Source organism: Oncorhynchus keta, chromosome 5 (genome assembly GCF_023373465.1).
Source record: "Oncorhynchus keta strain PuntledgeMale-10-30-2019 chromosome 5, Oket_V2, whole genome shotgun sequence".
Classification (NCBI taxonomy): Eukaryota; Metazoa; Chordata; class Actinopteri; order Salmoniformes; family Salmonidae; genus Oncorhynchus; species Oncorhynchus keta.
Window position 1 is genome coordinate 6,957,831 of NC_068425.1, and position 14,158 is coordinate 6,971,988.

General features: G+C 40.7%; 2 protein-coding genes across 2 annotated transcripts; both read right to left on the reverse strand.

The window, feature by feature from the left end:
- Window positions 1–3,252: 3,252 nt before the first annotated feature.
- On the reverse strand, window positions 3,253–5,011 carry LOC127929992 (interferon a3-like). The gene is made up of 5 exons (XM_052518611.1): window positions 4,581–5,011; window positions 4,386–4,457; window positions 3,748–3,900; window positions 3,507–3,605; window positions 3,253–3,389 (listed from the first exon to the last, which is right to left on the reverse strand). Exons 1-5 carry the CDS (start codon window positions 4,764–4,766, stop codon window positions 3,303–3,305), a joined length of 597 nt encoding a protein of 198 aa, XP_052374571.1. The 5' UTR covers window positions 4,767–5,011; the 3' UTR covers window positions 3,253–3,302.
- A 7,713-nt stretch (window positions 5,012–12,724) lies between these two features.
- On the reverse strand, window positions 12,725–13,867 carry LOC118384765 (interferon a3-like). Its single transcript, XM_035771504.1, has 5 exons — window positions 13,718–13,867; window positions 13,488–13,559; window positions 13,177–13,326; window positions 12,939–13,037; window positions 12,725–12,824 (listed from the first exon to the last, which is right to left on the reverse strand). The coding sequence occupies exons 1-5, from the start codon at window positions 13,865–13,867 to the stop codon at window positions 12,735–12,737; spliced, it is 561 nt and encodes a 186-aa protein (XP_035627397.1). The 3' UTR covers window positions 12,725–12,734.
- Between the last annotated feature and the right edge of the window lie 291 nt (window positions 13,868–14,158).

Here is a 14,158-nt window from a genome sequence, read left to right on the forward strand (position 1 = left end):
TTCAAATATAGACTAACAGTTTTCTAACACAGATGCTAAACATGAAACACATTACTATTTTGCTTGGTTGGTTGTTTTTGCTGTCCTTAGTACATGCATTCAGTCTCCTCTTACAGTGTGCTGATAACTCACCATCTGGTCCAGCAGGGAAAGGTATTCTGCGCTCAAGTGACCGTAGTGGTGTGGGATCCAGTCACAGCAATGACACACGCTCTGCATACTGCAAATAATAAGAAAAATACACGTCCAACCCTGCATTGTATACATTGTAAATAGCAGTTTGTTTCGCTATTAGTTTTCCATATGAGTTTGAACATATTAATTGTGTTAATTAAGTAGTTTTTTCTGGAATTGGGAAAGGGAAAACTGTATGGAGAATTTCCACCGATCAACCTACCGGAGGCGGGGACTTCCATTTTCCAGACTAGCGCATGCAGCAATTGGAATTCCATGCCTGCTCCGTCTCCTGGACGAAAAAATCAAGTAAATCTCTACACATTCTCCTTGAAATCAGTTTAAATTATAATTGAACCACAAAATGAATTTATCCCTTTTAGTTATCGGCTAGACTATTACTATAGCGACTATAGGCTATTCGCGAGCTTTGCTTTCAACTGCTAATAACTTCGCTTGAACCGAAAAAAAATTCCGATAACAATATCGTCGAAGTCGAAATAAAACCCACACTTCTTAAGAAATATAGCCATATAAGACATTAATTTAGTGGTTTTCGTTCAAAGTTAGTCCGAACAATTGTTCCGTAGTCTTCTGCTGTTGCGCTACATCTGAAAAGTGAATGGGGAACGTCAGAGTCAATACCCACATCTCTCAACTTTCATTTTCATGATGACGTAACCAACTTTCACCTTACTGTTGTCAGCTGGGGGTGCAATGTTGACAAGCAACGACAACATATTTTGTTTGAACTTTCTATTTGTCGTTTTTTTTACACGGGGAAAATGAAAAATAATATGTGACAAAAGTACCTTGGTATAGGCTACGATATCAGGGATATTTTCCCTAAAGAGTCAATCTTTTTGACAGGGCTATTCTATCTTTTTACATTTTTTATAAATAAAATATTTTATGGGGTAGATCAGCTTTAATATTGCAGATAGATTGTAGCTTCCATCAATGTATTTGTCTGCATCACTTCCAATCGCCCGTGTGTGTGTGTGTGTGTGTGTGTGTGTGTGTGTGTGTGTGTGTGTGTGTGTGTGTGTGTGTGTGTGTGTGTGTGTGTGTGTGTGTGTGTGTGTGTGTGTGTCATAGTGCTATGCACGTTTTTGACTATGCAAGTCAAATCTTGGCATTGGTTCATTTCTCCCCTTTCTATATAATATTGGGATTAATCCATAGTATTCAAATCCTGTTCAACTGTAAAGATCATATACTTTAGGGAAGTGGTCACCAAAACTGTCTGCACGGTCCTGGAGACCAGCAGGAGAAGGTGCAGGCTTTGTTCCAACCCAGTTCGAAAACACCTGTTCCATCAGGGTCTTGATAAAATGTCATGGGTGGAATCATATTGAAATGTCATGTTATAGGCTGAAATTAAAGATGTAGCCTAATTATTCTGCTGCATTTATTCACTCCAACTCTCTGAGATGCTTTATAAATACGGGCCTTGGTGTTATTCTATATAGCCTTAATAGGACCAGCCATGAGGATTCATAATAGTGACACTTGAAACGTGATACCAAAGAGTCAGAGAGCTATATTTACCTATATAGCTATAGTTTATACTAAATATATAGTTATATATTTTACTAGGGAATTGGTACCCTAGTAAGCAGGACAATAACAGTAGCAACAGGGCTACGGCCACAACACAGAACCACTGGTAGAATCTTTGCCGTGTGACTATGTTCAAAGTGTTGAAGTCGCTGACGTCTTCATGGGTTTTTGCACTAGTAGTGATACCTGTCAATGGTGCTGAAACGTCTTCTTACGTCACATGACACGCCTGTGTTGGACGCATTTTCGCTAGTTGTGCGATGTCATCAGTTCCAGTCTTCTCCCCAGTAATCATAGACACCTTTGGCCGACATATCGAATTGGGAATATGTAGTGTTTCCTCTGCAGCAATTCGACCATTAAGGACTGACTCTAGCAGTCTCCCCTGAACACTTGATGTTGAGATGTGTCTGTTACTTGAACTCTGTGAAGCATTTATTTGGGCTGCAATTTCTGAAGCTGGTAATTCTAATGAACTTCTCCTCTGCAGCAGATGTAACTCTGTGTCTTCCTTTCCTGTGGTTGTCCTCATGAGAGCCAGTTTCATCATAGCGCTTGATGGTTTTTGCAACTGCATTTGAATAAACATTCAATGTTCTTGAAATTTCCCGCATTGACTGACATTTATGTCTTAAAGTAATGATGGACTGTCACTTCTCTTTGCTTATTTGAGCTGTTCCTGACAGAAATATGGACTTGGTATTTTAGCAAATAGTGCTATCTTTTGTATACCACCCCTACCTTGTCACAACACAACTGATTGGCTAAAATACATTAAGAAGGAAAGACATTCCACGAATTAACTTTGAACAAGGACCACCTGTTAATTGAAATGCATTCCAGGTGACTACCTCCTGAAGCTGGTTCAGAGAATGCCAAGAGTGTGCAAAGCTGACATCCAAGCTGGGTGTATACTTTGAAGAATTTCAAATATAACATAGATGTGTATTTGTTTAACAATAGAAAATAGTAAAGATAAAGAAAAACCCTGAGGTGTGTCCAAACTTTTGACTGGTACTGTGTATATATACTCCGGACTCCGACATATTTCTATGTTTCTTATGTCCATTCATTTTCTTTTAGATTTGTGTGTATTGTTTTGTATTGTCAGATATTACTGCAGTGGTAGAGCTAGAAAAACAAGCATATAGCTACAGCCGTTAAAACATCTGCTAAATGTGTGTATGCGATAAATTACAATTGAGTTGATTAAAAAAGATTACAGCTGTAAAGGACACATTTATTTAATTATAATATATTTCATTATTACAATAACAAACATTTCCTATCAGGTTGCAATAATAAATACAGTCTGCAATGGCCTTCATGAATACAAAAAAAATGCACGGAAACATTGATACATTAGGCTATGTATAGCCTAAGTCAATCACATCATTATTCAGAATGAAAAAATGATTTACTCCTCGGAGTTGTGAATACATGACTACAAAATAAATTAATACGTTAAAAAAACAAACGAGTAAACATGTAAAAAAATAGTTAGAAATATGAATAGATAAATATATATATAAATAACAAATATGTACACAACACACACATAACGCTCATTGGCTACTTAATGTTGTGTCTAGTCTTTGGAGGTGTACCAGCACCACTGTCCTTATGTCTTCCCAGCCGCTTGCGCTGTAATCCTGCATAAATGAAATACACTTGTTAAGATTTGAGAATAGACACATGTTGTATCATCACATAAATACATCCAGATTTGGTGAATGTACTCTCTTTGTAAGACAAATGGATCAACCTACCTCGCGTTTCAAGTAATGCTTCAGGAACTTGAAGTGAAGGCTCATCTTTTTGTTCACTCTGTTGACAGATTTTGATAGTCTAGTTTTCATAGCCTTTACCTGTTAGGATAAATAACAAATCATTCATTTAATATTATGTTTTGAATAACATGTAACTACTTATATTATAATCAAGAAGGATAGTATAATGTTTTCCTTTTTGCATTAATGTTTTAAGAGGCGAAAATCACAAATGACATACGCATTGATCCAGCTCCGAGGTCTGGCGATAGAGGTCATTCATAAACTTGTCAACTCCTTTCTGGTCCCAGGCGGTGGACTCATATTTACCACTGCTATACAATTTCTTTATAGCGTTCAGAGTATGCGAAATGAAGGCAATCTGTTCGTCAGCCTAGAAGAAGAGTGATTTGAATTAGTGTATGCCTTATGAATTGATGGAAAATAACAAAAAAAGTATAGCAATTTTGTAAATTCGTTATAACCTAATTATATACAGCGCATTCGGAAAGTGTTCAGAACACTTAACTATCTGTACATTTTGTTACGTTACAGCCTTTATTTTCAAATTTAATAAATATGATTTCATTCATCAATCTACACACAATAACCCATAACGACCAAGCCAAAACATGTTTTTCGACATTTTCGCTAATTTATGAAAATCAAAAACTGTTTTTGCTTCTTCATTATGGGATATTGTGTGTACATTGATGATGATTTTTTATTTATTTGCAATCAATTTTATAAATGGTCTGTGACATAACAAAATGTGGAAAATGTGAAGGGGTCTGAATACTTCCCGAATTCAGTGTTTAATCCACTCTTAGAAAAAAAAGTTATGGATAGTACGAAACATGTTTTATGCATATTTCTTACCTTGAAATTATTGACTTGTCTGTATTGTTTGTCAGGGAAAGTGATCTGAGGTCCTCGAGAGACTTCATGACCCTGAGATGCCAAAAAATATAAACAAAATATTGCATCGTTATTACTGTACAAAAAGGAGTCAGGTCGTTTAAATGAAACATAGCAGCTCATGAAATGTTGAAAAGAAGACAAGAGCTCAATGACCAGGAACAAGTGAATAAACATGACCCTATATCCTACCATTTTCTTAAGCATCGTTATGGTGTTGTTGCTGAACACTTGGAACATGCTCGGAGACCGAGGCAGTGTCTTCATCCATGTGCATCCGATGGTTTTATTCCAGGTGCAAATCGTCATGACCAAGCACATCCAAAAGCTGATTGAACCCATTTTAGCGTAGGTCTACTGTAGTTCTCGGTCTGTCCGCAATCAACGTTGGTGCACTTCGGAAAGATAGACTACTTCGTATAATTCCGACAAAAAGGTAAGTTTTCCGGAACGGATAAAGAGATAAAGTGTTCTTCCTGACTGAACAATACCAGTTCTGCCACCCAAGTTCTGCCATTCTCCAACCTGTGTCGATCCTTTATACAACGAGTCTGCAAGGTATTCCAAAAGTGAAAGGTGGAAGTTCCCTTACACTTTCATACCTGAGTGTTGTTGTACGTGTGGAGAAAATGCACCAAAAGGACAGGTGCATCGCTCGAATAATTGTTACATCTTGAGCTATTTGCTATTTTATCATGACATTTTGACATTTCAACCAGGATTATTTTGATGAAAAAAAAAATAAACATGTGAATCTATCGGACTATGGGCATAAATAAATATCACCATGTAGAACACATTTAGTTTGGCCTTTCACTTCGAAAACCAAAGTATTTCATGTTTGAAAACGCAACACCTTTTCATTTGCACACAGAAACTTTGGTGTCAACTACGTTGTAACCACTTGCTTAAAGGGTAATTGTGGTTTGTGGACCCCAACTGTCTATGTAGCCTATGAAGTGCACAGGTAGTATTGACCTTGGGAATAGTGCTTAAATTTGAGCCTATATTGCGGGGGCTTTTGAATCTGGGCCAATAGGAATGTGTGCGTATGATAGGTCTTTCACGTAGATAATATGTCAAAGTATTCAATAGTCTTGTCTTTAATGGACTTGTAAACACATATTTTATTTATTCCTCCAGTCATGTAAGTTGATGGGACCTCTGCATCTATTACCTTTCCTCCCCAGCGACTGAAGAGTATAGGCTTTGTTTTAAGAGCGATTGGTATTCTCCATTGAACTAACATTCAAAATATAATAATGATTATGTTGCATAATATACAGTATATACTTTATATTATTAATAACTATATGAATAGTCAATTTTTTACAGTAAAAGAATTCCACAGTCATATGATGTCTTGTCTAAAAGTGTATTCTCAAGGCGTTTGTTGTTTTTCATTGAAGATGATGTTGGTATGGTATTATGGTAACATTTCATTGAGAAATTCGTCTTCATTAATCGGTTAATTCAGGTCACACATCTTTACAAATTACTAGCACATTTCTAACAAATATAAGCTGTGTGTGCGTGTGTTTATTCAAATATTATACACACTCTAGAAAAGGGTTCTATGTAGAACCTTCTGGGGTGCCATATATGAAAAAAAAACAATAAAACCTTTTTTGGTTCAATCTAGAACTTATTACTTAGAAAGAACAATATTACTTATAACACATGTTTTCATAAACTTTTATGCAAAATGTAACTACAACATGCTACCATGACACGTATATTCTTGGCATTTTTGTTAAATTCTTCTGAGAATGTCTCAGGATGCCCTCAATTTCAACTCTTAAGACCTCCCGTGGGCACGAACTGATTTCTGAAAGAAAAAGCAGGAAACAAATATAATTGATTTCATTTTAAAATTAAACATGGCACACATAGGCTTCCATCATAGGTATAGGGACCCCAAAAAAAAAACAGTAAACAGGAGATGTTTTACCTCATGTGAAAGAAAGTCATCCAGCTGTTTGAAGAAGTCATCCAGCTGTTTGAAGAACAACTTTAATATGAATTTCCTTGTGAATAATATTACTACAATGAATTACACGGATACTATGATTAATAAGGTAATAAATAGCCTACTGTGCAATGCAATGAACAACATCACCAAGAACCTCCACATTCCGAATAGGTCATATTTTGTCTAGCAAGAAGGACCTGCAGCTCCCCTAATGTGATAGTGTTCCATTGTGTCAGGTTTTGTTGAAAGAGCTGACCTGCCAGTTGTGTCACGACTCCGACAGAAGGTGGCTCCCCTTCCCGTTCGGGTGGCGCTCGTCGTCGCCGGCCTACTAGCTGCCGCTGATTCTTTCCTCCCCCTCCTTATGTGTTTATTGGTTACACCTGTTTTGAGTTGGTTGTAATTAGTTGGGCTTTATTAGTCAGCCGGCCCGTCCGTATCTTTGTGCGGGATTAATTATTGTAACCTTTGTGTTTGGTGTAGACGAACGTGTTGGTTTATGTTCGTGGAGTTTGCGGGACAGTTTTCGTCCCCAGTGTCTGGGGCATTTGTTTTGAGCTATACTGACGCTTAGCTTGTTTGATTGCCTTGTGGAGGGAATAGCTACCCTTTTGTATTCGGTCATGTTTCCGGGCACCTTGCCCTGATTGAAAGCAGTGGTTTGCGCTTTCAGTTTCGCGTGAATGCTACCATCAATCCACGGTTTCTGGTTGGGGAATGTTTTAATAAACGCTGTGGGTACAACATCACCGATGCACTTGCTGTCTGATCCATGACTATGAGGTTAATGTCAACTTTAATTTGAGGGTATTTTGTCACGACTTTCACCGAAGGTGGCTCCTCTCCCTGTTTGGGCGGCGCTTGGCGGTCGTCGTCGCCGATCTACTAGCTGCCACTGATCCTTTTCCCTTTTCTTTTGGTTATGTCTGTTTTGTGTTTCACCTGGTTTCATTTTGGTTAACTAGGGGGATATTTCATCTCTCCATTTCCTATGGGTTTTTGTTCGGGATTGTTTTCGTTTGACTGTCAGTTAGTTTTAGGTTGCGTTTTCTCTTGTTTATTTTTGAACAGGTGTTTTTTCCCTGGACTGTCTTAGTAGGGCTTGTGGCTGCTGTTGTTGTCCAGGGTCCTGTAATAAATTGCATCACAGTGGGGTTCAGTTACCGGCTACCTCTCATCGCCACGGCGGTGGAGTCATTCCACGGAGCACGCTTCTTCACAAAACTGGATCTTAGGTGCGCGTATAACTTTGTGCGAATCCAGGAGTGAGTTTAGTGGAAAACCACGTTTAGTACCACATCTGGCCATTATGAGTACCTCGTCATGCCGTATGGGTTGAAAAAAGCACCAGCCATTTTCCAATCCTTTGTTGACGAGATTCTCAGGGACCTGCACGGGCAGGGTGTAGTGGTTTACATTGATGACATAACGATCTATTCCGCCACATTCTCCGCACATGTGTCTCTGGTGCACAAGGAACTTGGACGACTGTTGGAGCATGACCTGTACGCCAAGGCCGAGAAATGTATGTTCTCCAAACAAGCCTGTCTCTTTCCTGGGGTATCGCATTTCCACATCTGGGGTGGTGATGGAGTGTGACCGCATTGCGGCCGTGCGACTCCGAGGTGCAACCATTTTTAGGGTTTGCCAATTACTACAGGAGGTTTATCCGGGCTTTTGGGCAGGTTGCTGCTCCCATTACCTCACTGCTGAAGGGGGCGCCGGTGCGCTTGCAGTTGTCGGCGGAGGCGGACAGAGCTTTTGGTCGTCTGAAGTCATTGTTTACCGATGCTCCCGTATTGGTGTACCCCTATTTACCATTCATATTGGAGGTAGACGCATCCGAGGCTGGTGTTGGCACCATGCTATCACAGCGCTCGGGCACGCCCCGAAGCTTCGCCCCTGCACTTTCTTTTCGAGGAAGCTCAGTCCGGCAGAGAGAAACTATGATGTGGGGGATCGGGAGTTGCTGGCTGTTGTAAAAGCTCTGAAGGTGTGGAGAGATTGGCTTGAGGGTGCGAAACACTCTTTTCTCATCTGGACTGACCACTGTAATCTGGAGTACATCTGAGCGGCGAGGAGACTGAATCCTCGTCAGGCAAGGTGGGGCGATGTTTTTTTTTACCAGATTTCGCTTCACTATCTCATACAGACCAGGTTCCCGTAACGCGAAGGCAGACGCACTGTCCCATCTCTATGATACCTGAGGAGCGGCCCATCGATCCCACCCCCATACTTCCGGCTTCTGGTGTAACCGGTATTATGGGAGGTGGACGTGGACATCGAGCGGGCGTCTCGGTTCGAACCTCCTCCACCATAGTGTCCAGCGGGTCGGAGGTACGTCCTGCTTGGTGTTCGTGATAGATTGATCAAGTGAGCCCACACGCTACTCTCCTCTAGTCATCCGGGGATCGAGAGGACAGTGCGTGCTCTTAGGGGGAAGCTCTGGTGGCCCACCTTGGCTAAGGATGTGAGGGTTTATGTTTCCTCCTGTTCGGTGTGCGCTCAGTGTAAGGCTGCTAGACACCTGCCGAGAGGGAAGTTACAGCCCCTCCCCGTTCCACAGCAGCCTTGGTCACACCTGTCTGTGGACTTTCTTAGTGATCTTCCTATGTCACAGGGGAACACTACGATCCTGGTAGTTGTGGATTGGTTCTATAAGTCCTGCAATCTCCTCCCTTTGCCCGGTGTCCCTAAGGTCCTACAGACTGCGAGGCCCTGTTTACACATGTCTTCCGGCACTACGGGGTGCCTGAGGATATAGTTTCTGATCGGGGTCCCCAGTTCACTTCCCGGGTTTGGAAGGCGTTCATGAAGGGTCTGGGGGTCATGATCAGCCTGACCTCTGGTTTTCACCCTGAGAGTAATGGGCAGGTGGGGAGAGTGAACCAGGATCTGGGCAGGTTTCTGCGGTCATATTGACAGGACCGGCCTGGAGAATGGGCGAGGTTCGTTCCATGGGCTGAGATGGCCCAGAATTCACTTCGCCACTCCTCCACGGACCTGTCGCCGTTTCAGTGCGTGTTTACGGTCCGGAGGAGAGGTGCTGGGTGCCGGTGGGGGACATCTTGGACCCATCTCTGCTGGGTGAGTTCCACCGCCTCCATTCTGATAGCCCTGTGCCTCGCCCTCTGGGTCGTCCTCGAGGCCGGCGTCAACGTCATTTTTTAATAACAGGTGTTTTTTCCCTGGACTGTGTTTTAGTATGGTTTGTGGCTACTGTTGTAGTCCGGAGTCCTGTTATTTTGAACTTGTTCAATCAAACGCCCTTATCTTTCGGAACTTGTTTTTCCTGCGCCTGACTCCACACCCACATCTCCTTGGGGAGATCTGAAATATTTTCTGTAATTACAGCACTTTTTGGGGACCAAAAGTATTGGGAGAAATTAACTTATATGTGTATTGAAGTAGTAACACGTATTTGGTCCCATTTTGATAGCACCCAATGACTAAATCCAGTTTGCGACTCTACAAACTAGTTGGATGCATTTTCTGTTTTGGTTGAGTTTCAGATTTATTTTGTGTCCAATAGAAATTAATGGTAGATCATGTATTGTGTCATTTTGGAGTCACTTTTACTGTAAACAAAATAAGAATATGCTTCTAAGCACTTCTACATTTATGTGGATTCTACAATAATTTTTGATAATCATGTATGAATCTTTGAATAATAAGTGAGAAAGTTACAGAAGCTAAAATATTATACCACAAGGACAAAATAAACTCTTACCATTACAATGTTACTTAAAATGATAAGGTTGTCTGTGATGAGATACGAACTCGCTGCCTTTCGTTTGCTAGACGTTCACGTTATATGCCTACCCAGATGCACAAATAGATTGTTTTTATGTGTTTGTCATTTATTTTTTAACTTGTTGTTGTCTTGGCACCACACCTCTCCCTCAATGTTAGTACGGTTGCTGCTACTGTCTCTTACGACCGGAAATATCTACTGGACATCAGAACAGTGATTACTCACAACAAACTGGAAGAAGCTTTTTTCTTTAACAAGTCTGATGAGAAAGACATACTGATTTCCCAGGAACTCATCACTATGCTAAGGACCCTGAGACTAAACATCTCCCTTCGCAACTGGATCCTGGACTTCCTGATGGGCCGCCCCCAGGTGGTAAGGGTAGGCAACAAAACATCTCTCACGCTGATCCTCAACAGAGGTCCCCTCAGGGGTGTGTACTTAGTCCCCTCCCGTACTCCCTGTTCGCCCAATAACTGCGTGGCCAAAAACGACTCCAACACCATCATTAAGTTTGCTGACGACACAAAGTGGTTGGCCTGATCACCCACAACGACCATACAGCCTATAAGGAGGAGGTCAGAGAACTGGCAGTATGGTGCCAAGACAGCAATCTCTCCCTCAATGTGAGCAATACAAAGGGCTGATCGTGGAGTACAGAAAAAGGCGGGCTGTCACGACTTCCGCCGAAGTCGGCCCCTCTCCTTGTTCGGGTGGTGTTCGGCGGTCGACGTCACCGGCTTTCTTGTTACCACCGATCCATGTTTCATTTTCGTTTTCTTTTGTCTGTATCACACACACCTGGTTTCAATTCCCATATCAGGTTCCTTATTTAACCCTCTGGCATACATTTCTGTTCTGTCTGTGATTGTTGGTGTCTTAGTGGTTGTTGTAGGTGTTAGTTTGTATGTATTTTCCTATTTGAAATATTGCTTGAATTTTTGTGAGTAAACTCAGTTGTGTTGCTCAAACCTGTGTCCTGCGCCTGACTCCGCTACATCTCTGCACCCAATCGCTGACACGGGCCAAACAGGCCCCCATTAACATCTATGGTGCTGTATTGGAGCAGGTCGAGAGTTTCAAATTCCTTGGTGTCCAGATCACCAGAAAACGATCATGGTTCAAACACACAAAGACAGTCGTGAAGAGGGCACGACAAACCCTTTTCTCCCTAAGGAGACTGAAAGGATTTGGCATGTGTCCCCAGGTCCTCAATCATTTCTACAGCTGCACTATCAAGAGCATTCTGACCGGTTGCATCACCGCCTGGTATGGCAACTGGTCTTAATCTAACCGTAAGACGCTACAGAAGGTAGTTGGTACGGCCCAGAACATCACTGGGGCAAAGCTTTCTGCCTTTCGAGAACTATATAATAATAGACAGTATCAGAAGAAAGCCTATGAAATTGTCCGAGACTCCAGTCACTCAAGTCATCGACTGTTTTCACTGCTACCGCACGGCAAGCGGTACCAGAGCGCCAAGTCTAGGACCAAAAGGCTCCTTAATAACAGCTTTTACCCCCAAGCCATGAGACTGCTGAACAATTAATCAAATGGCCAATACATTGACACCCACTCCTCCATTTGTTTTGTACACTGCTGCTACTCGCTGTTTAATATCTATGCATAGTCACTTCACCCCTACCTACATGTACAAATGACTTCAACTAACCTGTACTCCCAGCACACTGACTCAGAACCGGTACCACCTGTAAATAACCTAGTTATTGTTATTTTATTGTGTTGCTTTGAATGATTTGTTACTTGTTTATTTGGTAAATATTTTCTTAACTCTTCTTGAACTGCACTGTTGGTTAAGGACTTGAAAGTAAGCATTTCACGGTAAGGTCAACACTTGTTGTATTCGGTGCATGTGACAAACAGTTTGATTTGATTTGAAATATCATACCCCATCTCCATAAAAATGCAAACCTCGGCAGTTACTGTAATGCTGTTAGCATGTCTTGGGAGTATGATATTTGTGCGTCTTTAACTTTCTCACTAATCATTATTCGCGATTCATTCAGGATTGCTGTAATCATGTCCGATCCTGTCTGTGTGTTTGCCATGGTGCTGAAATGTCTTCTTATCTTGCCCCCACTGTGGACGCATTTAAAGGGTTTCCCAGCCGTTATGCACGGGTTGTGTGATATCATCAGCCTTCAAGTTTTAAGACACAACAACACTGTGTGACATTATCAGGCCTATCTAAGGACCTTTTATTAGGTCCATATGTAAATATGTTAGATTAAAAATATATTTCAGCTGTTAGAGGTCACATTAGTTTATTTCAAATGTATTTAATCGTTACAATAACGAACGTTTCCAATATTGTTGCAATAATAAATACAGCATGCAATGGTCTTCATAAATACAAAAATCAATGCATGAAAACGTTGTTACATTTTCTATAGCCTAACAATACCTATCACATAATACATTATTCGGTATAAAATGTGTTTTACTTCGCAGAGTTGTGAATTCACATAATAAATAAATAAAACATATATAAAAATAACCGTGTAAATAAATAGTTGAAAAAATAGAAGTATAAATAAATAATCTCTACACACACACACGAGGTTCATTGGTTAGTCAATATTATTGTGACTAGTCTTAGCATGTGTGCCAGCACCACTTTCCTTATGCCTTCCCAGGCGCTTGCGCTGTATTCCTGCATGAACGAAACACACATGTAATATTTTAGAATAGACACATGTGTTGTCATCACATATGAATATATCCTTATTTGGTGAATGCACTCTCTTGGTAAGACAAATTGACATACCTCGCGTTTCAAGTAATTCTTCAGGAATTTGAAGTGAAGGCTCATATTTTTGTTCACTCCTTTGTCAGATTTTGGTAGTGCAGCTCTTATAGCCTTTACCTGTTGGAACAAAATATAAGTCATTAATGGTATGTTATGATTCGTTTAAATCACATTATATGGCAATCTAAAAAATATAGGATAATGTTTGCCTTTTTGCATTAATGTTAATAGAAAATCAAAAATCACATAGACTTACACATTGGTCCAGCTCCGAGGTCTGGCGATGCAGGTCAATCATAAACTCGTCAACTACTTTCTGGTCCCAGAAATAATCATAGTTATCACTTCTGTACAATTTCTCAATAGCGTTCAGAGTTTGCGAAATGAAGACAATCTTGTCGTCATCCTAGAAGAAGAGTGATTTCTATTAGTACATGGCTTATGAATATCAGAAAAGTATAGCAAATTTGGCACATTCGTTAATACCTAATTATATGGCCTACACTATGAGAAAAAACGTTGAACCAAAACCCTTTTAAAATAGTGTAGGCTATGCATATGTCTTACCTTGAAATGATCGACATGTCTGTATTCCTCGTAAGGGAAAGTGATCTGAGGTTCTCGAGAGACCACATGACCCTGAGATGCCAAAAAATAGAATCAAATGATTGCAATATTATTATTGTATACATAAACGAGTAACTGAATCAAATGAAACACAGCAGCACATTAAATGTTGAATAGATGACAACTGCTCAATGACCAGGAACAAGTAAATAAACATTACAGTATCCTACCATTTCCCGAAGCACTGTTATGGTGTTGTTGCTGAACACTTGGAACATGCTCCGAGACATAGGAAGTGTCCTCATCCAAGTGCATCCGAAGGTTTTATGCCAGGTGCAAATCGTCAGGATCAAGCACATCCAAAAGCTTATCGAACCCATTTTATCGTAGGTCTACTGTAGTTCGCTGTCTGTTCGCTATCAACCGAGGTGCAAAACTTCCGAAAGACAGCCTATACTTTGTATAATTCCGGAAAAAAAATAAGTTTTACTCAAAGGACAGAGATAAAGTGATCGATCCTCTTCTCGAAATCCAGAGTTCTGTCATGCTGCAATCTGTGTCGATATTTTATACAATGATTTTGAAAGGTTTTCCGAAATTGAAAGGTGGAAGTCCCGGTAGACAGGCGCTTTCATACCTGACAGTATATTTTTCGGCCTGGAGACAACGCA

What these genes read in the sequence shown, in the direction of transcription:
- LOC118384765 (XM_035771504.1), bottom strand. Translation starts at nt 13,867, where the DNA reads ATGGGTTCGATAAGCTTTTGGATGTGCTTGATCCTGACGATTTGCACC. An exon ending in TAACAGTGCTTCGGGAAATG is followed by an intron (nt 13,560 to 13,717) that starts GTAGGATACTGT and finishes TTGGCATCTCAG; the next exon opens with GGTCATGTGGTCTCTCGAGA. An exon ending in CCTCGGAGCTGGACCAATGT is followed by an intron (nt 13,038 to 13,176) that starts GTAAGTCTATGT and finishes TTGTTCCAACAG; the next exon opens with GTAAAGGCTATAAGAGCTGC.
- LOC127929992 (XM_052518611.1), bottom strand. Translation starts at nt 4,766, where the DNA reads ATGGGTTCAATCAGCTTTTGGATGTGCTTGGTCATGACGATTTGCACC. An exon ending in GACAAGTCAATAATTTCAAG is followed by an intron (nt 3,901 to 4,385) that starts GTAAGAAATATG and finishes CTCTTCTTCTAG; the next exon opens with GCTGACGAACAGATTGCCTT. An exon ending in AGCATTACTTGAAACGCGAG is followed by an intron (nt 3,390 to 3,506) that starts GTAGGTTGATCC and finishes TCATTTATGCAG; the next exon opens with GATTACAGCGCAAGCGGCTG.